Here is a 24,300-nt window from a genome sequence, read left to right on the forward strand (position 1 = left end):
CTCTAAATCAATTATTTTTAATAGATTCCAGAAAGTTATTCGAAAATTCAATTATTCAAATACAAAAATTTAATTTTCTCATAAAAATTGTAAACCGTATAACTTCATACTTTATTTTAAAAAATTTTTAAGGTAAGAAAAGAAAATTCAAAAAGAATTTAAAGTTTCCAGTGTTTTCAAAGTACAAAAAGTTTTGACAAAAACCAGAACTTTTGTAGAATTTCTAGAAATTTGATATATTTTTCTAATTTCTTTAATTTTCCAGACCTGTGCTCAATAAATCTGTTATTGTCAAAATTCATACAATTAAGAAAAACTTGCAAAAAGAATTACGTTCATAAGTTAGTAGTCAAAAGTACATAATTTAAACTCAATAAATGTATAAAATTAAATAATATCTGAAGAAAAAAAAACAAAACAAAAAATTTAACTAATTTCAAAAAAATTTAAACTAACATTTTTCAAGAAACTAAGTTCTTTACTTTTCATAAGCCTATTATATGTAATTAAAAATAAATTTTTAATTAAAGTTTCTCCGAATTCTAGTTTTTGAAAATTTTAATTTGTTAACCTGTTTTGAAATTATTTTTAAAAATTTTCATAACTCTTCTAATATTTAATTATTATTTTCTAAAATTTTGAACTAAAATTTTATTGTTAAATGAAACAGAAAAAATCAAAATTATTGTAGCTTTTCAGTAATTTGATATTTTTTTCACTATTTTAGATAAAATTGCAATAATAAAAGTCAAAAAATTATACAAGCCGAGTCTCGAACTATAATTGTAATCTGTGGAATGATAAATTTGATAAATAAAAATTCGGCTAAAGCAGAATTCTTTTAAATGAAAATTAGGATAAATATAACTTGTGTTTAATAAAAATCAGGTTTAGCGAATGTTTGGATTAATTTTAATTCGATTGAACAAATATTTCGTTGAGTAGATCTTCTACTTTACGAAAATTGTGTTAATTATAAACTTTATTAAATAAAATTGGGTTAAGTATAATTCTATTTTATAAAATTCGTTGCACTGGAAATTTGAACTAATGATATTCATGGAATATTCATGTGTACCAGAAATGCTTTTCAATTTTCGTAATATATTTTGAAAACAGTTATGTTAAGTCTCACAATTTAAATTTAATACTTTCAGCAGAAATATTGTTAATTCAGTAGGAAATGTTTCTTAGTACCGAAATCTGAATTACACTCAGTTTTTCCAATTTTTTAACATTAATAATTTTCGCCAAAAATTATTATTATTATTATTATTATTATTATTGAATTTTTAAATTTCTTTTAAAAGTTGTGAAACTGGGTAATTTTTGTCAATGTTTGATTTAAAATGCAGACAAGTACGAGTTCAACTCACACTGAAACCTTTAGGCCTTTAGGGTTCTGCACATGAAACGAACTTATTTCCTATAAAAGATAGTATTTAAAAAGTCACTTTTTTCAAAATTTTCCATTTTTTGAAAAGAAAATTGATAGTCAAATTCATTTCGGCTCAGAGTATTTTTATTATAATTTGCAGAATACTTAACTAACAATGTCAAACATTGTAAAATTTAGGAGATTTTTAGAAATTCTGCCACGAAGAGAGAATATATATTAAATTTTGTAAAAGTATTTAAAACGTAAAATGTTTTCAGGACCTTAATTTTATTTGTAAAAGTATTTAACAAATTGGGGAAAAAGTGTGACAAAGATAAATTTTGATATAAAATATACTAAACTTTAAAAAAACTTATATGTGAAATTCAGTAAAGTCATTAGAATTTAATTAATATTTTTGACATTTGATATAGTTATACTAAATTTAATTTAAGTTTTTTTAAATTTTAGTATTTTTTTATATAAAAATTTCGTTTTGTGGCAATTTTTCCTCAATTTGTAAAATACTTTTACAAAATTTAATATATATTCTCTCTCCGTGTGTAAAATTGAATTCAGCGTTTTCAAAATTGAATGACTGACAATTTTCTATTCCAAAAGTGGAATTAATTTATTGCCTTTTTAATTTCTCTTCGTAATAAGTAACAAAAGTAAAATTTAATTCTCCAATATAGGGAAGAGAATATTTATAATTTTTAATTCTTCTTTGTATTTTTCTTTATCTGTTTTCTTTGATATTATGGGAAGATATTTATTATTTTTGGTAGAATAAAAATTTGAAATACAAGGATTGCGCAGTATTATTGTGAAAATCTGAAATTAATTCAAAAAAGCATGCTCTCTAAAGTTGTTATTGCAAAAATACAGCAGAATGAATTCTCTCTCATCTCCTTTGAAAAACATGTACATATACAAAAGTGGAATTGGTGTTGATTTTGATATTTGAAAAAATAAATAAAGTCAGATATGGGAGGGAGAGAAGTTGAAATCGACTGGTATAAATAAGAAAATCCATTGTCGTAAGATTTAAAGTTGAGAAAATAAAAAGGAATCGTATGGCAGTGGATTTCTATTCAGAGAGTTTTGTGACACGCACGATCCACTTCTTCCGATCAGAGTCTGTGGCTCGAAGTCTGGAGGATTATTGGGTTGTCGCGTTCAGAGCTTTTCGCAATTTAGCGATGCCTTTGTATTGCTTCAACCTCCTAAAGCCTGAATTCTAAATCCCAACATGCACCTTTGAGTAGGCGTTTCCAGACAGTTTTGTTTCCATTATTCCAAGAAATAAACATACATGGGAATTTCATAGCTGACGCATCGATTTTTAAGCTGATACGTACATTTATGTGTACGGCAAATTTTCTTTTCTCCCCGATTAACATTCACTACTTTTAATTTTACTCTAAGCGAAATGTTGAACTTGAATATAATTGAATTTTAATTAGTACGAATTTCTGCTAAGCAGAAATCTATCGGGAAAGAAACACCGAATTTCCATCTGACCGAAATTATTCTAAATGACCGAACAGTCAACTGGCCAGGCTTCACACTCATCTTATAAAACCGACTATTTTTTTAAATTGGCTGTTTACAGAGAACCAACCGAATAAACCGATTCAACTAAACATCAGAATTCTTCTTTGTACACTTAGCTTTGAGGAAATTGTGATAATAGCGGAGAAAAAAAATTTTTGAAAGAACTTATATCGTATTTTCTGAGAAATAAATATGAAATATTTTTTCAGAATTTATTAAATTCTTGCTGTGTGAGATTATAAATACAAACAAGAAGTAGTATTCTTTTTTATTACACGGAGAGAGAATCTTTATTAAATTTTGTAAAAGTATTTTACAAATTGAGGAAAAATTGCCACAAAACGAAATTTTGATATAAAAAAATACTAAATTTTAAAAAAACTTATATGAAATTTAGTATAATTATATCAAATATTTAGAATATTAATTAAATTCTAATATAACTTTACTAAATTTCACACCAGTTTTTTTAAAGTTTAGTATTTTTTATATCAAAATTTCGCTTTGTCGCACTTTTTCCCTAATTTGTAAAATACTTTTACAAAATTTAATATATATTCTCTCTCCGTGTATGAAAAAAAGTAATATTTTTTAAAATTTAACAAAAAAACATTTTTATACAATTCTTCACAATAATTCAATTACTTTCACTAATAATAACATTTTTCATGGAAATACAATTTTTTCAAAATTTTTTTGATAAAATTCTAAGCAAGAATTCAATTATTTTCACAAATAAATTTTCCCACAAGAATTCAATTATTTAAAATATAATTTTTATAATATTTATTATACAGTACGAAAACCTACCACGTCAGTCATATCCCATGAGTGGGAGTGAGACAGACTTATGCGATTCCCATACTTTCCTATGACTGACGGATAGCTTTTCTTACTGTATATTTCGAAAAAATTAATTATTTAAAACAATGTTTATAAAATTCTAATGAAGAATTCAATTATTTTCAAAAATAACAAAATTTTTCACAGAAATTCAATTCTTTCTCAACATTTTAATAAAATTTTTCGTAATAATTCAATTACTTTCATAAATAATAAAATTCATCGTACGATTTTAATTATTTTTAATACAATTTTACAGGAATTGCTCAAAAATGTAATTATTTCAAAAAATTTAATTTCAATTCTTCGAAAAAATTAATGATTTAAAAAAATGTTTTTTTTTAATTTTTTGGAAAAATTTAATTATTTAGAATAATATTATAATTTTTCAAAGAAATTTAATTATTTTCAAATATTTTAATAAAATTGATCGAAAGAAATCAATTATTTTATATACAATTTTAATTAAGTTTTTTTTGGAAATAATCCAATTATTCTTTCAGATTTTGATAAAATTCTAAGCAAGAATTCAATTATTTTCATAAATAATAAAATGCTTTTTAGGAATTCAATTATTTTCAAAAGAATTTAATAATGTACCACACAGGCATTCAATTATTGTCAAAAATTTCAATAGAATTCTTTGTATAACTTAATTATTTTTAAAAACTTTTCGCAATTGAATTCTTTCTAAATTTACAAATTAAAAAATAAGTACGACGTCAATATTTTTACCTCAGCTCACCTACAAGATGTTCTGAGTATTTCCAATATTTTATTTTGACAATTGGCAATGCCATAGTGTAAGTTATCTTTTAATGCAAAAAAGATTGAAAATCAAAATTTTACTGTTTCAGTATTTTGTCTCGCATTTGCATAAAAATAAATTTAAAAATCAAACAAAAATATTTTATTTTTCCTTATTGATGCCCTAACAAAAATTGACTTTGATTTTTGATTTTCGTCAATTTAGTTAATAAATAATTAAGTGTTTACATTTACCCCGAGAATTCGAAAACTCGGGGTAAATGTAAACAGAACTTGAACTACATTTTAAAAGAAAATAATTGAATAAATTTGCTTCTATTTCACAATTTCATTAATTTGGCAATGTAAAATTACATAGAAAAGGAAATTAGGTCCTCTTTGAAAATTTGATAAAAAAAAAAAATTTTTTTTTTTTTGAAAATATGATTAATTTTTAAAAACGAGTAGCCAGATTCGAGCAAATTTGATCAATTTTTAAAAATATTATTTTTAGGTTCATCCGCCATATTGGATCCACCATTTTGAAATTTAAAAATTCGATTTTAGATTCTTATTCAACAAAATAAAAATTAACTTCTTTTTACCAAGTTGAATGAAAATCTACTAAAATTTGTTCAAGTTATTCAAGTTTTTACATTACTAGTTTTGCAATGGTTGATTGTTTATTTATATGATACATTATCAGTCAACTGGTTGATTTACTATACATCTACGAAGAATTTTTTTTCAGTTTTTCCATCCCTTAAAACAGTAGTATACTTGAAATAACTTGTTTCTTAAACCTCGCTTAACTACAGAGGTGTTTACATTTACCCCGAATTTTAGGAAAATTTCAAAATCTCGGGGTAAATGTAACAGTCAGTTTTAGGCGATTCAGGTGCATCAATATTTTTTGGAACCTCATAAAATTTTTCTAGGGAACTCTAGTAACAAGTTCATGCAAAAAAAATCCGTCCGTTTTACCTTTTAACAAAAAAAAACTAATGTTTTTGGTGAAGAATAGATATTCCGTTTACATTTACCCCAATTGACCCTATTTAAAATTTTTTATAAAATTCTTCGCAAGAATTAAATTATTTTTATAAATATTGAAATTCTTTCATGAACAATAAAATTCGTTGCAGGAATTTAATTTTTTAACAGGATATGAAAGAAGTAAATATTTTTTATGAAAATTAGGGAAAAGTTAGGAAAATAAAAATATGGAATGGAATTTTTGTGAGTTTTGTGAAGTGTCTAAAACGAGTTTTTTTGGTCGTCAAGTTTAATTTTTCGATTGCTACTTTTTTACTACATTTTTAGATTGAACGCTACTATTTGCTACTTTTTTAAAATTAATTATCGATGAGTGCGAAGTCTGAATGGCAGAAATATTTCAGCGCGAATTTTAAAATTAACTAATGAAAAAATATCAAGAAAATTGTGATTCGTCAATTTTAAAATCCACGCAAAAATATTTCCAACAGTTGGTGGTTCGGCCATTTGCAAATTCGGTCAAAAGATAATTCGGTACTTTAAGAATTCTAACAAATTCATGTAAATTCTGATTCAAAGTAAAGAAAATTCGAATAAATTATAATTGAAAATGAATCTTTTGTCTTAAATAATAATTCGCATCAACCAAATTTCGTAAGCTAATAATTTAATTAATAATTCTGTCAAATTATTTTTATGGGATAATCAGATATCCTGTGCAATTGACCAAATTATTATTATGTTTTTATTTCACTTTAAGTTTTCTTCTATTTATTCAAAATGCGATTTAAAGGAATTTACGTGCATTTTTAAATTTAGCGCCATTAAGGCTAAGATTGTAGGGGCACTGGTCGTCATCTAGACCGAGGTGTTTAAAAATTACAAAAACACAATTTTCTAAACTGAAAAATATATTTTCCACATATATTCTTATTTTACATTAAACTCAAAAACTTACAGCAACTTTTAAAACCATTACATTAATGAGAAACATTGAATAATTTGATTTTTGGGCAAAAATAGAATTTTTAACATAACCTGCAAACAGATTGTAGAATTTATTGCGCAGACTCGAGATTTCGATAAGGTAGTTCAAGTTGGGTGGGGGAAATCCAATATGGCTGACATCAGCTGATTTACCGGAGGACAAACAATGCATTGAATTCAATGGGACAAATCAGTTTTTTAACCATAACTTTTTAAATATTTATTTTTGAACCATAGTGTAATGGAAAATTATTCTTTATTTATCGAAATCTATTTTTTAAAACAATAAAACCAAAAAATTAAATTTTATTGTTTTAAAAAATAGATTTCGATAAATAAAGAATAATTTTCCATTACACTATGGTTCAAAAATGAATATTTAAAAAGTTATGGTTAAAAAACTGATTTGTCCCATTGAATTCAATGCATTGTTTGTCCTCCGGTAAATCAGCTGATGTCAGCCATATTGGATTTCCCCCACCCAACTTGAACTACCTTATTATTTATATCGATGTATTTCTCACGTCTGCGCAGAATGTAATAGCTAGCAGGCTAAGCCGAATTCCAGAAAATAATCGTTTTTTGTGTTACTTTCAAGTTATTATTTTTTTAATAATTCAATTGTTTGTTAACAATTTTTTTATGTATTAGAAAATATTCGCATATTGTTTGACTTCAGTATCCTCACAAATAAATTTTTTTTCTTATTTAATAACTGGCAGGCTTAGCCGAACGCTTTTTTTTCCTTTGTCAAGTATAAAAACCCGTTTTCTTTATAAGAACGATTAAAATTGAATTTTGAAAAGGAAATTTTTCGTTGAATTGCAGTAATATTTTTCGATTGATTTTGTAAAATTGTAAATCCTTGTCCATTGGCAGTGATTTCGTTATTGTTCTGCTGATTTCCAGAGAGACTGACTTTCTCCTTTTTTTTTATCATCGCTGAAAAATCCTAGAGCTGTGCTCTTGAATTGTACTCGAAATTCTGGAGATGCCTCTTTCGTCGACGGTGTTACATTGCGCTGTTGAGAAAGTGGTAAAGAATCGAGACTCGGTGTGACTATACTTTAAAGAAAAAGAAGAAAAAAATAAAAAAAGGAATTGCAAAAAAAAGAAGAGGAAGGTCGGATGTTGGTGTATGTCGCAACGAAGCACTCATGCTTCGAGGGATCTCCTCTGAGACTCATTGAGTTTGCTTCTAGGATCACCCTTTTCCTCTCCACCTTCTCCCTTACACCCCTTTTTCATCCCCTGGCTCCTCTTCATTGTTCCCCTTTCTCTTCTAACTATATACTCACAAGTTATTATACATGTATACCCTTCTCCCCTCGTCTACTCTTTTCGAAGAAAATGAAAAGCACCAAAATGTAATCCTCAGTCTCCGAGGTTCACTCTCGACTCCCATCTCCAGTCATATCCGGATTTTCCACTAGGTTTCTTCAGTTCCGTTTGCGATTTCGAATTCTCAGTTATCCAACCGAAGAAAATGGCGACTAAAAGCTTTCATAAATCGAAAGTTGAACGGCTTTCTTTCGTTTTTTCTTCTTTTCTTCATTTAATCCTCTCTTCTTCGTTTCGTTTTCAAACATATCTAATCTATTTCGTTTTGACCAAAAGTTTACTTGGAATGTACTGCACAGGAAATTGGATATAGATGATGTGAAAGTAAATTTTGTTTCTTAAAACAAAATTGGGAGCATTTTCTCTATATGTAACAGTTTATTTGGAAATTGATAGATTCTTATATTATAAACATTCGGAGGCATTTTTAAACAATTTTAATCTTTTTGGCACTTTTATTTAATTTACATTGGAACTTTTCTTTTGGAACTTATTTTTACCAATTTGGCTGTTCCATTTGTCAATGTTACCATGGTAATAACCAAAAATATTACCTATAATGTAATTCCATATTTAAGTCAAAAACAGAATTTGTTGACTCGAAAAATGGATAGACCCTCGACAATTTGTACGTTTACCCTGGTAACAATTCTTATAAATCATTGAATTTTAAAGGATTATATATTATATATTATAATAGTGATTAAATATTTATTTAAACAAAATCTATTTACGTTCCAAATAATTTTACAATTAAAGATATTCAAAATATATAAATTACTAATAACTATTAATAAATATATTTAAACTCAGAACAATGTATTACAAACATTTTTTGTAATTGGTTATTATCGACTAAGAATTAATTAATAAAATCTTTAATTTATTTAATGAGAGAATATTTTTGAATTGTTTCTTTTTATAGATTTTTGTGAAATATTTTCCGATAGAAGATTTTCACTGATTTTGAACAAATTTAGAATTATAGAATTTTCAAGATTGTCATACATTATAGAGAAATATTTTTATAGCATTTTTGTGGATTTCAAAGAAAATAAATAAACATTTGTCGCGAGTTTTTTTTTATTTATTGGCTATTTGTTACAGAGATGTTTGGCCCGAGAACGACTGTTTCGGAAGTGTTAATATGCCTGTGGAGGAGGAATTTCTGGCACTGCGAGAAATTTTCTTTGCTGATTTGGGTGGTGAGTCATTTTTACTAAATATTTGTCTATTTTTTATTGTCTTATTCATCATGTTACTAAATTGTTGTTGATTTTATTGTTTTTTGTCTTTCACCCATTTTGAAACCTATATTTATCAATAATTATTTTAATTTAATTAATATTAACGGGACAAGCTCTATTTTCCATTGATTTTGATTGACATACAAAAATTGATAAAGTTCACAACGTTTATGATCAATTTTTGTTTCAATCGTTCATAAACTTTACTCGAACTAAAATTTTGTGTGAATGATGTTAATTTCGAAAAATTGCCAAAGATGAAAAAAAAGTACGAAAACAGTTGAAAAAATAAAAAAGTTAAAAAAGTGAAGTGAAGAAAATTGAGCATATATGTATATATTTTAAAATTTATAAAAAGAATTATTCTCAATGACCACATTGAATTTAAAGAAGAAATTTGAATGTGCCAAATGTGATAATTTATTTAAATTGAGATAATTTGGAGTTAAATGAACAAGTTCATTATATGGTTTTAAGTACAAGTTGATTATTGATTTTCTCATACCAGAAAGTCATCTTGGAAAGTTGGCTAGGGTGTTTCAAGTCAAAAAATAAATATGCATGAGCTTGAGCACATTTGTGTAGTCATATCGCCTTACACCGCCACTAGCTTTATTTTCCACAATAAATAAAAATGACGCACTAGAGTGCGTTAAGTCTATATTTTGGTTCGCTGCTTTTATTCTCCAGGAAATGAATTTTTTTAATTCATTTTTTCTCTCTCTCTGCCATAAAATATTTTATCTCTAACTAAATACGGAAATATATACCTACATACATTTTTTTGCTTGCTTAACTCCGCTGGCATATTACAACTGAATCTCTAAAAAAATCATTGTTAAAATTATAATTTTATCTTCAAGTCATGTTTTAGTACAAAAAGAGACGGGAGAAAAATGTTTTTTAATTATCTACTTTTTAAATATATGATGAATTCTTCATTAATTAGTAATTTTTGACAATTTTAAGTTCAGAAAGTTGTAATTAAAAAATTATTATAATTAATACAGGGTTACCACTGCCGTCCAAAAGAAAAAGATACATAAGCGACATTACCATCAATCCGAGAAAATCAAAGAAAACAGTTTGCCTCCGGAACTATAATTCAAATTAACTTTTTTAAAAAAATTTTTGATCAGTATTTAATAAAAAAGTATTCTGCTTCTCATTATGTAAAAAAAATTAATTTTTTAAACAATTTCTATTGTAAAATGGACATACCCCTAGTAGAAATTTGTCCTAGTTATTATAAAGGAACTGTCCAGTCGCGCTTGAAATTGTCTAGTTACTTTACAAGCCAACTGGCTAATAACTGGAATGGAGTGTCACGCTTTTTTCATCAAGTTAGGGACCATTCAAGTATTACGTAAGCATTTAAGGGGGAGGGGGGGTCTAGCTATTGCTTATTTCCATTAGAAAAAATGGCGCTAATGCATATAAAAAATCTTACATGGGGGAGGGGGGGGTCTAAAAACCTGAAAAATATGCTTACGTAATACTTGAATGGACCCTTATTATCTAGCCCAACTTTATAAATTCTGGTCAACGGTTCTGTAGAAAAACTAGACAAATTAATTCTTTTAAAATACTGAAAATTTGTTTAATATTGAGATTTACTGTAGTTAACACATTTATTTCATGCAATTAATATAAAATTTCTATTTAGCACCAAAGAAAGTCAATAAAAAATATTTTTGGAAAATTTCTGTATCCATTATAATAATATATACATAATAAATGGAATAGAATAAAAAATTATATATTTTATAATTTTTAATTAATTAGTTGAATTATTATATAAAAATAATGTAAATAGTAAATTATTACATGTAATTTTCTACATTACTTTTTGATTTTTAATTCAATTAAAAAAAATTCGAAATTCGAATATCCTAAATATTTACTGTTTTCAAACAACTTTCACTTTTTTAATGCACTATTATTAACAATAACACTGAAACAAATATTTTTTATTAGTATAAACAATTATAATCTATATAAACCATAAAACGATAATGCAATTTCACCGAAAAAATCTTGGGGGGTAACGGGGAGCGAACCCGGGTCCCGCTGGACTAAAGTTGTTTTTAGTAATTTAATTTGCAACGTTAACAATTAATAAATAAATTGTTTACTGTAATTAAATTTTTAATTATTTTTATTAATTTATTATAAACAGAGAGAAACTGAGAGTACGCACGTAATGCAAATCGCTCTTTCCTTTGAAAGTCTGCCCCCTCGCGGCCAAAAGTCCCAAGCTTAGGTGGTTGGCTATATATATTGCCTAAATCGGTGAGCTTGCACACATATGTAAAACGCAATGGCTAAGCCGAAGTATATAATCGGAAGCACTCGTGATCACTCGGAAAATGCAAGGAACGCGAACGCGAGGAATAGAACTAAAAAAGAGGTTATGACAATGTTTTGACATTTGTACACATTGTTTATGCAAAGTTTTTTGTGGTTTTTATGCTTATAAAATTTTGTATTTACACACAAATTTTATTTTAGGGATTTGAGCGTATAACATTTTAATTAAGGCTATTTATTTTGATATATTTACATATTTATAGGAACAAATTCTCCTAAAAAAAAGGAATTCAAATATAGAGCAAATAAATATTGCAACAATATTCTTAATTCTCAACATTCATCAGTATTTTTATACTGAGTGATAAACTCTTACTATTGCATAAATTAGGAAAAAATTCGGGAATTTTATGAAAAGTACTGGAGAAATTAATATTAAATTTACAAAATTGAGAAAAAAATTGTGGTTTTTCCGGTGTCCACAAATTAATCTTTGTTAATATTAATACGTTTAGGAATTTTTCTTATAATTCACTTTCTAAATTTTGAAATCATTACTATAATTTTCATACAGAACTTTGGACTTTTTCCATTTTTGACAATAATTGCAATTTATTTTAAATAATTTAAATCTTGAATTAAAAAACTTTCATAATATTATTATTTATAAATTTTTCAGGGAATAATTTTACTTAAAAAGCCGAAAAATGATTGAATTTTCGAAGAGTTAGTTGCAATTGCAATTTTTATAAATAATTGAGTTTTAGAAGGTTTTATATTTATAATTTTTGTAAATTATTAATGTTTCAAATAAAAGTTTAGAATTGAAAAAATTCTCAAATAAATGTGAAAAAGTCAAAATTCTATTTGGAAATCAGGAAAAAACAAAATTAAACAAGAACAAAGTAAATACGAATTAAGTAGTAAAAATATTTACTAATTTAAATCAGTGACGGACTTTTTTACTTTTGAATTAGTACATTTTACTAATAAAGTAAAGTTTTACTAATAAAGTAAAGTTTTACAAATTGAATTACTAAAGTGTCTAAAGTTAGCGTCTATGTTGAGCATCGAAAAATATTTTTTTTTACAAAACCGAAAAAATGAAACAATTATTTCAAAGATTTTAGATTTACAGGGTGGCCACATGTCAGTAAAGTCAGGGAAATGTCAGGAAAAAATTTTTTGTCAAAGAAAATTGAGACTTTTCTAAACTTACCAAAAATTGCAACTTTTTCGACTTTTCTTCCAAACATTGCAACAAAATATCAGAATTTTTAGTAAAAAAAAGTACAATTTATTTTGATTTTTATAATGCGAAAAATAACTATAAACAAATCTTTCAAAAATTGTTTTTGAATCATTTTTTAAGATAATTAAAATTTTTTAAATATATCTATAAGAAAAATCTTTTTAAATAATAATTGAAATTTTGTACAATTTTATTGAAAATAATTAATTTTTTTAAAGTATTTTGTTACAATTTTTGAAAATCAACTTTTAAAGAATTTTAATTGCAAATTTTCAAAATAATTGAATTATCAAAAAACTTCAAACAATGTAAAAAAATTATTTTAATATATTTTTACAAAATTAATTGTAAGAATTTCTCTGTAATTTTTTGAAAATAATACATTAAAGCAATTTTAAAGTCAGTAAATTGTCAGAAAAATTGATACTTATGAAACCACCCTGATTTAAAAAAGTAAAATTTACAAATTAAAAAGCGAAAAGTCAGTCACTGATTCAAATTAGTAAACATTGTCACTAATTCAAAAATAGCTAGAGTACACTTATTCTTATTAGAAAACATTTAATTTAATTAAATATGCTTAATTTTTCGCAATATTCCACACCGTAAAATTCTAAATTAGAAGAAATATAAGTTTGGATGCTTTAATTTAATTATTAACATTAAATTACAAAATTACAAAAAACAAATTACAATTAAAATTTTAAAAAAATTACACAAATTACATAAAAAATTACAAAAAAAATTACAAATTACACAAACATTCTTAAATAAATAATATTAAATTAAAAAAAAAATAAATTAAAATATTAAGAAATTAATTCTACCCCATAAATTTAGTAAAGTAAATATATATAAAAAATTAAGAATTAAGTTAAATTAAGTATATTCAATTATATTGTGTAGAATTTTTTTTGTAAAACTTTCGTGTGTAGAGATTAATTTTCTAAAATTAATTTGAAGAGAAATTCAAATTGAAAAAATGTAATAGTGTAAAGAATTTAATGTCATAGATTTTCTGAAAACTATAGATATTTATTTGTGTAGAATTATTTAGTGTTTAACGGCGTAGAGTTAATAATTAAATTGGCATCCAAAATGATATTTTCTTCCCTGAATAATTTTACGTATAGAAATTAATTCAACATGAACTATACAAATTTAATAAAATTAAATTTTATTTAAAATTATTAGGTACGTTTATACTAATTATTAATTTTAAAAAAATGTAATTAATTTTATTAAATTTAATTTACCTTTTATTTTTAGTTGAATTAATTTCAATTTATAAATTAAATTTCTTAAAAACTAATTTTTATTGTTATTTCATTTATTAAATTTATCACTTATAGTAATTAATGTGTAATAATTTTTAAATCACAATATAGTAAGAATGAATAAGAGAAGGAAGCAGACATTTCGCTGTCCTGCATTGCGATTTACTTTGGGGACTCAAAATCATTTCTCGGCCTATTATCAGATTAGTTCAGTTCTATTCCTCGCGTTCCTTGCATTTTCCGAGTGATCACGAGTGCTTCCGATTATATACTTCGGCTTAGCCATTGCGTTTTACATATGTGTGCAAGCTCACCGATTTAGGCAATATATATAGCCAACCACCTAAGCTTGGGACTTTTGGCCGCGAGGGGGCAGACTTTCAAAGGAAAGAGCGATTTGCATTACGTGCGTACTCTCAGTTTCTCTCTGTTATAAATTATTATAAATATTTATTAATTAATTTTATTATTTAATATTATTAATTAATAATAATAAATTAATTAAATTTTTAATTAATAGAAAATTATAATTAAACTAAAATGGATATTAAAAAAATTAATTTTTAACTAATTTTATTATTTTTATATTTATTATAAATGATTGTAAATATTTATTAATTAATTTTATTAATTTATAATAATAAATTAATTAAATTTTTAATTAATAACAAATTAAAATGAAAAGTTTTAAAATATTGGAAAGAATAACAACAAATTTATCTCTAGCAAATAATCAGTCAAGCTGTCTAGTTACATTAGACATTATTGCAGTGTCATCGACACGACAAACTTAGAACTATAATTTCTAGGAGTACTTTAAAGTAACATTAAAAAAACTAGACAGAAATTATGTCTAGCCAATGTCAAATTCAACTTGAATCTTTGACGAAGAGCGTTGGTCAGTAACTTTACAGTTATTTACCAGTCCGCCTAGAATCAGCGTCCGTGACAAAAACTGTCCAGTAACTTGAACAATCGAGTGGCTCCATGACAAATTTCTACTAGGGACGGGTTTCTAGTAGTGATAAATACAGACGAATAAAAGCACAAAGTCGCTTATGTTTATTCCTCGGTAAACTTACTCGAGCTGAGCGGTGCCGTCCAGAGAAAAAAGAGCCTGTGTAGTAAAATTATCGCTTTTCTTCTTCTGTAAACTCGACTCACTGTCAGACCATTTTACAGAGGAAAAAGATACATAAAGACAGTCGAAAGAAAGTCGCTTCTTTTAGTCTGTAAAGTCAGCTCACTCTCAGGCTCCTTTACCGAGTAAGAAGATACATAAGCGACTTTGTGTATCATTTTGTCCTGTAAGTTGGTGACGTATGCAGCGTCGTTTACCGAAATATGAACCCACAAAGTGTTTTATGTATCTTTTAACTCTGTATTTCGTCACTTTTTCCATTTTTGTCATTTTTAAACAATCTTTTTTTGCAATAAATAATTAAATATTTTAATTCTTTTTTACACAGTTAAATGCAGCTTTTTTTATGAATCCAATGATATTAAAAACTCAATTTTTTCAAAAATGTCGCTTATGTATCTTTTTCCTCTGGACGGCAGACCACAGGTTAGGGAATTCAGGGATTTTTATTAAAAGTTCTACTGGAAAAATAAATTTATTTGAATTCATAAGTAAATTCGGAATTTTTGTTTCTTTTTTGTTTGCCTCATAAATTATTAAATTACGACGAATTCTAATACAAAACCTTCAATTTTTTCTATTTATGACAATAATTTTTTTTAAATAACATAATTCTTGAACAACTGTCATAAAATTAATACTTAGAAATTATTTAAAATGAATATTTTTACTTAAATATTTCAAAATTAATTCAATTTTAAAAAAGTTGCGTTTACAATTTTAATAAATGGACGCACTTGAAAAGCTTTTATTTTGAAATTTTAAAGAACTTAGAATTTTGAAAAATTTTAATAACTCAAATTCTACTGAAATTAGTTTCATTTTTTAATATATATTTTTTTTAATTATTAAAAATAATGGATTTATAGAAGAATTTTAAACACTAAAAAAACTGAATTTTGTAGAAGTTACAAATGATTGCAGAAATTTAATTATTTTCAAAAATTTTAATAAAATTCTTGGCAAAATTTCACATATTTTCAAAAATTTTAATAAAATTTTCCTATACAATTCAATTATTTTCAATGCAATTCTTCTTAAGAATTTAATTATTTTCACAAATAATACAATTTTTTATGGGAATTCAATTATTTAAAAAAATTTTGAATTTGAAAAATTATAATAAAATTGATCATAGAATACAATTATTTTCGTAAAATATAACATTCTTCCTAGGAATTACAATTATTGTCAAAAATGTTTGTAGAAATCTTCGAAACAATTTAATTATTTTCGGAAAAAATAAAATTCTTCGAAGCAATTCAATTATTTTAGAAATTTTAATAAAATTCCTCCCAAGAATTTAATTTTTTAAAAAAGAAGTTATTGATGTTCTTCAGGGTCAGGGAAAAACAAAATTAAAGTTTTGTGGCAACCCTGTTAATGTCATATTAATAGATAATTTTTATGTTAGCTTCCCATAACTAATTAATAAACATAGCGTATATTACAATTTTTTTCCTCACTTTATAAAAGTTCTGATTGTTTAGCGATTGTAGAATTTTGCGTTGGTATAAATATTTGAGTAACCAAAATAAATTTTGAATTGAGTAAATTGTATTAAATTTCTCGAGATTCTTGTGCAAAGATAGTTTAATATTGACGATCTCGGCGCGTCTGACTCTGACGATGTTTGCGTCAACTTGTAAAAGAGAAGAGATCGTTAATACTTCTTTAGCTCCCGATGGAATGTATTATCTCTAGTTTGCAGAGGAAGTTAGTCTCAAGAACTGAGTGAAATGTTTTTCTCGTTATTTGCTCCGCTTATTCAACTTTTCAAATGTTATCTCCATTTTTTTCTGTTTATTTTATTTTTTTTTAAACTTGATTCATAATCTTTGTTTTTTATAATTTGAAATTTTTTTCTATTCCACACACTAAAAGTGTAATTTTTATTTTAGTGGATTTTTTCTCTTAATATGTGATTACTTTTTTAAGGTGTATATTTAAGAAAGATTGAAAGAAAAAATATTAGTTTTTTTCCCATTTTTTTCTTACCTTGTGAAAAAAAATTAATAGGAAAATTAATTCAAGTCTTTGAATTTTTATTATACCTACCTCGTGAAGAAAAATTAAAGAAGAAAAGTTGTTTTCTTTTATTTAAATTTTTATAATTTTATAAGCGATCTACTTAAGTAATTACTATTAGAGAAGGAAAAATGTCAGAGTTGCTTTTAGAAAGAAATTTTTACCTTTTGATTTCAGTCACGCGATACGTCTCACGTATAATTTGATTTTAAAAATTTAATAAGCTTCCAGGAAAGTAAAACAAACGAAGAATATTCTTTTAATTATTAGTTTGTTTCTTCATTGGAATCAACAGGACGATGTTTTTTATCGGAGACCTGCATTTAAAAAAAGGCAAAACTTACAAATTCTATAAAAACTTTTTGATGAAAAATATTAATTTAAGAAACCAATGTAAACTATAGAATTGATAGATTCTTGTATACAGGAAAATACAGTGATTTTTTTCGGTCATAAATTCTCACCACATTCTTTTTTTCTGTTTTCTTTTTTGATTTTATGAAAAATATGCGAATAAGTTATCTTCTGCAAAGTTGTATACACACTTTTTGGCGGAGTCTCGTTCTCTGTTATGAATTATTTGTTTTTCGAGGAGGGAAAAGCTTTTTGGATAAAATTAGGGTCAAAGTATTGAATAATAGAGTAGTTTGAGTATAGATTTTGAATTATTTATGTATTCTATGAAGAATATCGACATGTTTGGAAAAAAAAAGTTTTGTGTGTATACAAAAACATGTGCAATTTTTTCTGTTAGAATGATGGCGCAGGTATTGTTTGAGAGCAGGGAGAGATCTTTGTAAGAGGTCGTTTTGTAATATGCAGAGCATATATCATGACACAAATTTAATTAAACGCGCTACTGGGATTCATTTCATGCTTCTAATTTATGTATGAATAACTACGTTGTTTACCATAAGCTTTCATGAAAACCCCTTATATTCATGTCTATTTTGTACATACAAGACGTTTGTGGTTCGTCAAAGTCACCTTTTCAAATTTTCAACGTTTTTTCCCCTTTTTCTTTATTTTTTAAACACAAAAGATGTTTTTTTTTAATTTTGAAACTGAAAATTTATGTGGATATTTTTCCTTTCAAGAAAAAACTATTTTTAAAAATGTCAATAATTTCTTTAAAATATAAAATTTGTTTCAATAAAATTAAAACGAAATATTCAATTGTTTGAAAATTTTTCAATTAATTGTTTTTAGGAATCCAATTATCTTAAAGAAATTTTAATTAAATTTTAATTAAAATTTTTCAGAAAACTAATTTTTTCATAATTTCTGTATTAAATTATTCAGTGCTTCAGTAATTTTGTAAAATTATTTTAAATACTTAGTATTATCTATTTTTCCACAAAGAACTAAAATTTCAAATCTTCTGAAATTTAATTGTTTCTAAAAATTATAACAGTAATTTTTCCAAAATTCAATATTCCTTAGAATTTTTACCTAAAATTCTTTGCCATTATTTTTAGTAAAATTTGAGAAAGATTTTGAGAATTCGATTACTAAAAAAAGGAAATTTCATTTAAAATACATCAAAAATTATTTTGCTTTCAATTTAAATTATTCAAAAGTAAAATTTCCAAAAATTTCAATTTGAAACCTTTGAAATTTAAATAGCATTTTATACCAAAAAATTAGTATATTATTATGTAATATGATGAATAAAAATAAAAAGAAATCGCGCATTTCATTAAAATAAGTCAACATGAAAAATCAGGGAATTCAAGGAAAAGTCAGTAAATTTTATCAAAAGTACTGGAAAAATATTAAATTTCTAGAATTCATAAGAAAATTTTGGATTTTGGTGCCCTTACATTTTTGGTTTAAATAATTAAATTTTCATAGAACTTTCGCAAAAATTATTAAAAGTAATTGATTTAGTAAAGAATTTTTGTTAAATATTTTTAAAATAATTGAATTTTATTAGAGATGCGTTTATAACTTTTATAAATAATTGAAATTCAAAAGGTTTTAATTTAAAATTTTAGAAAATTAAAATTTGAAATAATTAGGTATAATTAAAAATTCTAAAAAAGTTAATTTTTTAAAAAATTTTTATTCACATTGTTTTGAAATTGTTTGAAATTTTGTAAAATGTAATTGTAAACAATTGGATTTCAGTGTCATTTTAGGTGAACTTTCTTTTTTTCTTTCGACAATTGAATTCTCAAAAAAAATTTTTCAACAAATACTTATTAAAAATAATTCATATGGAAAAGAATTTTTATTTAAAATTCTAAAAAATAATTCAATAGAAATCGTGAAAATACTTTTGGAAAGATTACAGTAATGTGAATCAGATTAACCTTTATGGTCAAGAACAAGTTCAAAATCAAAATTTTTGTGTCAATCCTGAAGAAAATAGTCGCATTTTTGGATTATGTAATCGAATAAAGTCGAAAAAATTATACTATCAAAGGCGTGTATTAAGTTTTTCAAATTTGAAAGTAAAAAATATTTAATTTGAGGTTTTCAAATAAATAATTTTTAAATTTAAATTTAAATTTTTTTAATTATGATTTTAAATATTTTTTTTGTTTTTAGTATTTTTGACATTTAAATTTATTGTTTTGCTTTGTTTTGGAAATTGTTTAAAATTCTTATATTTTGTAATTAAAATATTTTAAAATTTATTAGTTTCAAAAAATTAATTCTTAACTGCAAACGGTCTTCCGATTAATTTGTTAAACGAAAATTTCAAATGTTATTATTTAAAAAATGAAAATAAATAATTAATTTAATTTTTTAAATTCGAAAATTGCCACAAAAAAACACTAATTTAATTAAAGTGAAATCGAAACATAATGCCAACGGGCGTCTAGTTTTCTTTGCGACTTCTTTTTAATCTTTCCTAATTACACTCTGTTTTGGACTTTCAAAAGATCAAAGAGACTTTAAGAATTGTGATTTTCAACCTTTAAAAGATTAACGCATGAATCTACCAAGATCAAAACAAAAGTCTCACGGAAGTAAAGAAAATTCTTAATCAGAAGATTAATGAATTTTTACTCATTTAAGAATTTAATGTTTTGGAAAACTGTTTTTACAAGATTGAGTCTTTGGCTTCCTTGCTCTTAATTGATCTCATGTGGTTTTTTTTCTTTCGCATTTGATTAATTAAATTGCTCAAAAAATAATTAGTCTTTTCTTCCTCAATTACTTATATTTTTTTTTTTATTTATTAAAATATTTACGTTATTTATAAAATTTAATAATATAGAAATCTCTTGAAATATTTAGGTTCAAAATACTATAAAGTTAATGCAAATAGGGGAGACTGGGGTAAACCCGCTCACTTTTTTTCAGATCGGCTAAAATCTAGGAAATTATTCTCTAAATGCAAGTTTATTTATACCATTTGAAAGCTTATGATTTCTACTAAAAAAATAAAAAAGAGTTTTTGATTTATCTTTTTTAGTTTTACTTAGAGAAACTTTTTAATAAACATATACGAAATTTCGAAATCACAATTTTCCAGGGTAAACCTGCTCACTTTATCTTTCAAGACGGAACAGTTTTATGTTTTAAATATTAAAGTTCGTCTTATTCCCGTCTTAAGTATGATTTATTATTGATAATTTATGAGTTATATAAACAATTCTGTAAACAATAAATTGGTTTAATAAATAATGAACATAGATTTCATGAATTACAACTATGGATTTAAATAGTGTTATATTTTATTAATAGAAAGTGAAATGTAGTTACAATTTTGGTTTTAATAAGTCATAAATTGTGTTATTGTTGAAATATAATACGTGAAATTATTTTATTCTAAATTTTAAATTTAAAACTAAGTGAGCGGCTTTACCCCGACTTCACGTGAGCGACTTTACCCCGGTGTATTCCTCACATTTCAGAATAAATTTAATTAAATCTTTTTAAAATAAGACAAAACTATATATGTACTTCGAAGAAGGACATCCAATGGCAACAAAAAAAATTTGCCAGATAAATTAAGACTCAAAAATAATGATCGAAAAACTTAAAAATCCAAAATACGTTTTTTTTCTGACACCTCTAAAAACATTTGATCGCCTCTGATTCTCTGTTGAGTTCTTCTTCTTCTTCTTCTTCTTCTTCTTAAATGACTTTAGGCTTTGCCAACTGTCAGAACAAACACTTAGAAGAATAAGAGTTAAGAATTAAAAGTTTCCATGAAATTGGTTAATGTGAACAAAAAAAAATGGCGTCAAACGCGATTCGGTAAACTATATAAATCTATGGCGGTTGATGAACACGTGTAGTGAGGTAAAATGTGAATTAAATGTTTATGCTATTGCAAACATGAGTTTAAGTTAAAAAAAAGTCTGTTTAGAATCATTTCCTCCGAATACTTGAAGTTAGACACTTTAAAATTACAAATAAGTCAAAATTTGAGAACTATAGACATTGTGAGGTGAATCCTCACTTAAATTAATGCTTAAGAACTGTACTTGGGAACGGTCAAAACCGAACTCCTCTGTTGAGTTCATGAGACTAAACGAAAGTTCGTTAATATAAGTTGAATGTCAAGTACTATTCACAGTACCAATATCTCCATCTTAAGTTGAGTTCATAGCGTTAAATCGCTAGTGAGCGGGTTTACCCCAGTCTTTCCTAATCACAATGCAGGTTTAAAAATTCGAGTCAAGTTTTGGACCAAAAAAGGCAGGAATATTTTTTAACATTTTTTACGCTGAATTAGAATCCATTACTAGATTTTTCCTAGCACGTCAAAGTTTCAGGCTTCGTACTCGATAAATAATTTTAAAAAACTAGCGAACAGTAGCTTTAAGACCGAAAAAGTAGAAAAAAAGTAGCTATTGAAGAAAATATTTGAATTCACATAAAGAATTTTATAAAAATTTGTTTAAATAATTGATTTTGTTCGAAAATTTTTATGAAAATTGTATTTTAAATCATTGAATTTCTGTGAATTTTTTTTTATTTATGAAAATAATTTAATTCTAGCGCGAATTTTATTATTTATGATAATAATTGAATTCCTACAAAGAAATTTATTATTTATAAAAAATAATTGAATTCTTGCAAAGAATTTTATTAAAATGTTTAAAAATAATTGAATTTCTGGGAAGAATTGCATTAAAATTTTTGTAAATAATTGAATTCCTGTAAAAATTTTATTATTAATAAAGTTAATTGAATTCTGTTGGGAAATTTTATTAAAGTAGTAGATATTGAAAATAATTGAATTTCGAAAATGCTTTAAAAATAATTGAATCGTTTCTAATAATTTTATTAAAATTTTTTTAAATAATTGAATTTCTGCTATGAGTTTTATTATCCAAAATATAACGTGAAACATTGACTTAATTCGTAAATCTAATTAATAAAATTAATAAAATAAATCAATATAAAAAATTTAGTTATAAATTTTACTTGGTAAAATTTTATTTCGTTAATTGTTTGGACAATTACAAAAACTTTTACTTGGCGGAATTTTTTGCATCAAAGTTGTTTTTGTTGGGATTTTAAAACTTTTTGGGACATTTCAAATTTTTAATAAATGCATGAAATAATATTAAAAGAGAAAGTGTTTAGAAATTTCTTTTCTTTTTCAATTTTTTTTGAGAAAAATCCAAATATTTTAAAAAATACGAAATGTATTAAAATTTCCGGAAATATATATCGAGATTTTAAGCCAATTAATAATATTCCACAATATTTTACAAATCTGAATTTCATCAATTTGTAACAAAGATATAAGGTTTCAAAGTATATTGCGGGGTACAAATCACCCATGTGTGTATCGAACGTAAGTTTTTGAAGTGTGTACTTTAAAGGTTAAGAAAGCAAAATTCTAACAAATGCAGAATAGTATTAAATAGAATAAAATTTATTTTGACACAAACATAACGTAGAATAAAAAATTTGCTCAAAAATGTATTATATTGAAAGACGAATTTCCACCAATAGTTAAAAAATAATCATTGATTTCCTTTACAGTTATATTTAATTACCCTAATAATAATTTTGAACACATTTATTATTAAAATTATTGATATTTAATGAAGCTGAAACTGGCACTTATAGTTATCAGTACCCATTTACTTTTGGAAATTAAATTTTAAAATTAGATATTTTTTGTAAATCAACATTTTGAAAATTAAGTGGATATTGATAACTAGGTGCAAGTTGCAGCTTCATAAAAAGTATTTAACTTTAAAATTTAATTTCCAAAATTAAGTGGGTGCTGAAAACTAGGTGCTAGTTTCAGCCTCACAGTATTGTTGTTATTTTAATGAAATTTTATTATATTTAATCAGTGATAATTCATTATTGAAAAAATAACTATTATTATCAACTATTTATTATATAGGAGAATAATCTAATGCTTGAACGTGTCTTCTTGCTTATGTGGATGTAAATAAAGTTTGAATAATTGTTCACTTGGATTTTCGTAGCTTGATGAAGATCTCTAATGATTTTCCTTAATTTATAATTCACGGCTGAGTGGGAAGTTCTGTCTTCTAGAAGATCCCATTGAAAATCAATTATACCATCCAGCGAGACATAGTTCTCCTCTGTTCATCACACTTTGCCCCGTATCACTTCCGTTTTGACGTTCTACTCGCGTTCCAAGCACGTTCTATTCGAATTCCAGAATTCAATATAGGACTTCTATGTCGCATTTAGCATTGACGGAAAAGCAATTCAGTCACGTCTCTCTCACTCTCACTCTCTCTTTTCCTCTCTCATGTGAATGTGTGTCTGTATGTGTGAATCAAGTGAATATAAAAATCGTTTTGAGCATCATTTGAAACGCATTTTTTTTCAATTGCATCTGATGAACTGATTGAATTACCTTTGAGCTTTAGTTTGTGTTTCCTGCGGGGATGAGAGAGAGAGAGAGCCTAGTCTAATTTCGTTTTCTTCGTGTGGAAAATTTCCAGCCATTTTTAAAATTGTATTCATTTCATTTAACATCTAATGCGTATTTTTATTGGGGCACATCTATAATTTTAGCAGGGCTCGAACTAGGTCCGTAAATCCCGTAAAGGTCGGTAAATTTGCTTCAAGTCCGTAAAAGTCAGATTTTTTGAAACAAGGTCCGTGAAGTCCGTAATTTGATAGAAAAAGGACGAAAACAGGGTGGCCGCAAGTCAAGGAATTTTGCTCGAAAGAAACCTCAAATTAAAAAACTTTGATACATAAATGTCAATTAGATTTTTTTTATTTTCCTT

General features: G+C 25.2%; 1 protein-coding gene across 1 annotated transcript in view; it reads left to right on the forward strand.

Moving 5' to 3' along the window:
• LOC122504090 (protein timeless homolog) overlaps positions 1–24,300 on the forward strand; it is a 710,704-nt gene that overhangs the window by 62,556 nt on the left and 623,848 nt on the right. The window contains exon 16 of the mRNA XM_043614987.1: positions 8,957–9,054. Within this exon, the coding sequence (XP_043470922.1) occupies positions 8,957–9,054 (98 nt within the window). The remainder of the gene's footprint in view (positions 1–8,956; positions 9,055–24,300) is intronic.

The sequence above is a fragment of the Leptopilina heterotoma genome, unplaced genomic scaffold (assembly GCF_015476425.1).
Source record: "Leptopilina heterotoma isolate Lh14 unplaced genomic scaffold, ASM1547642v1 Lhet_278, whole genome shotgun sequence".
NCBI lineage: Eukaryota > Metazoa > Arthropoda > Insecta > Hymenoptera > Figitidae > Leptopilina > Leptopilina heterotoma.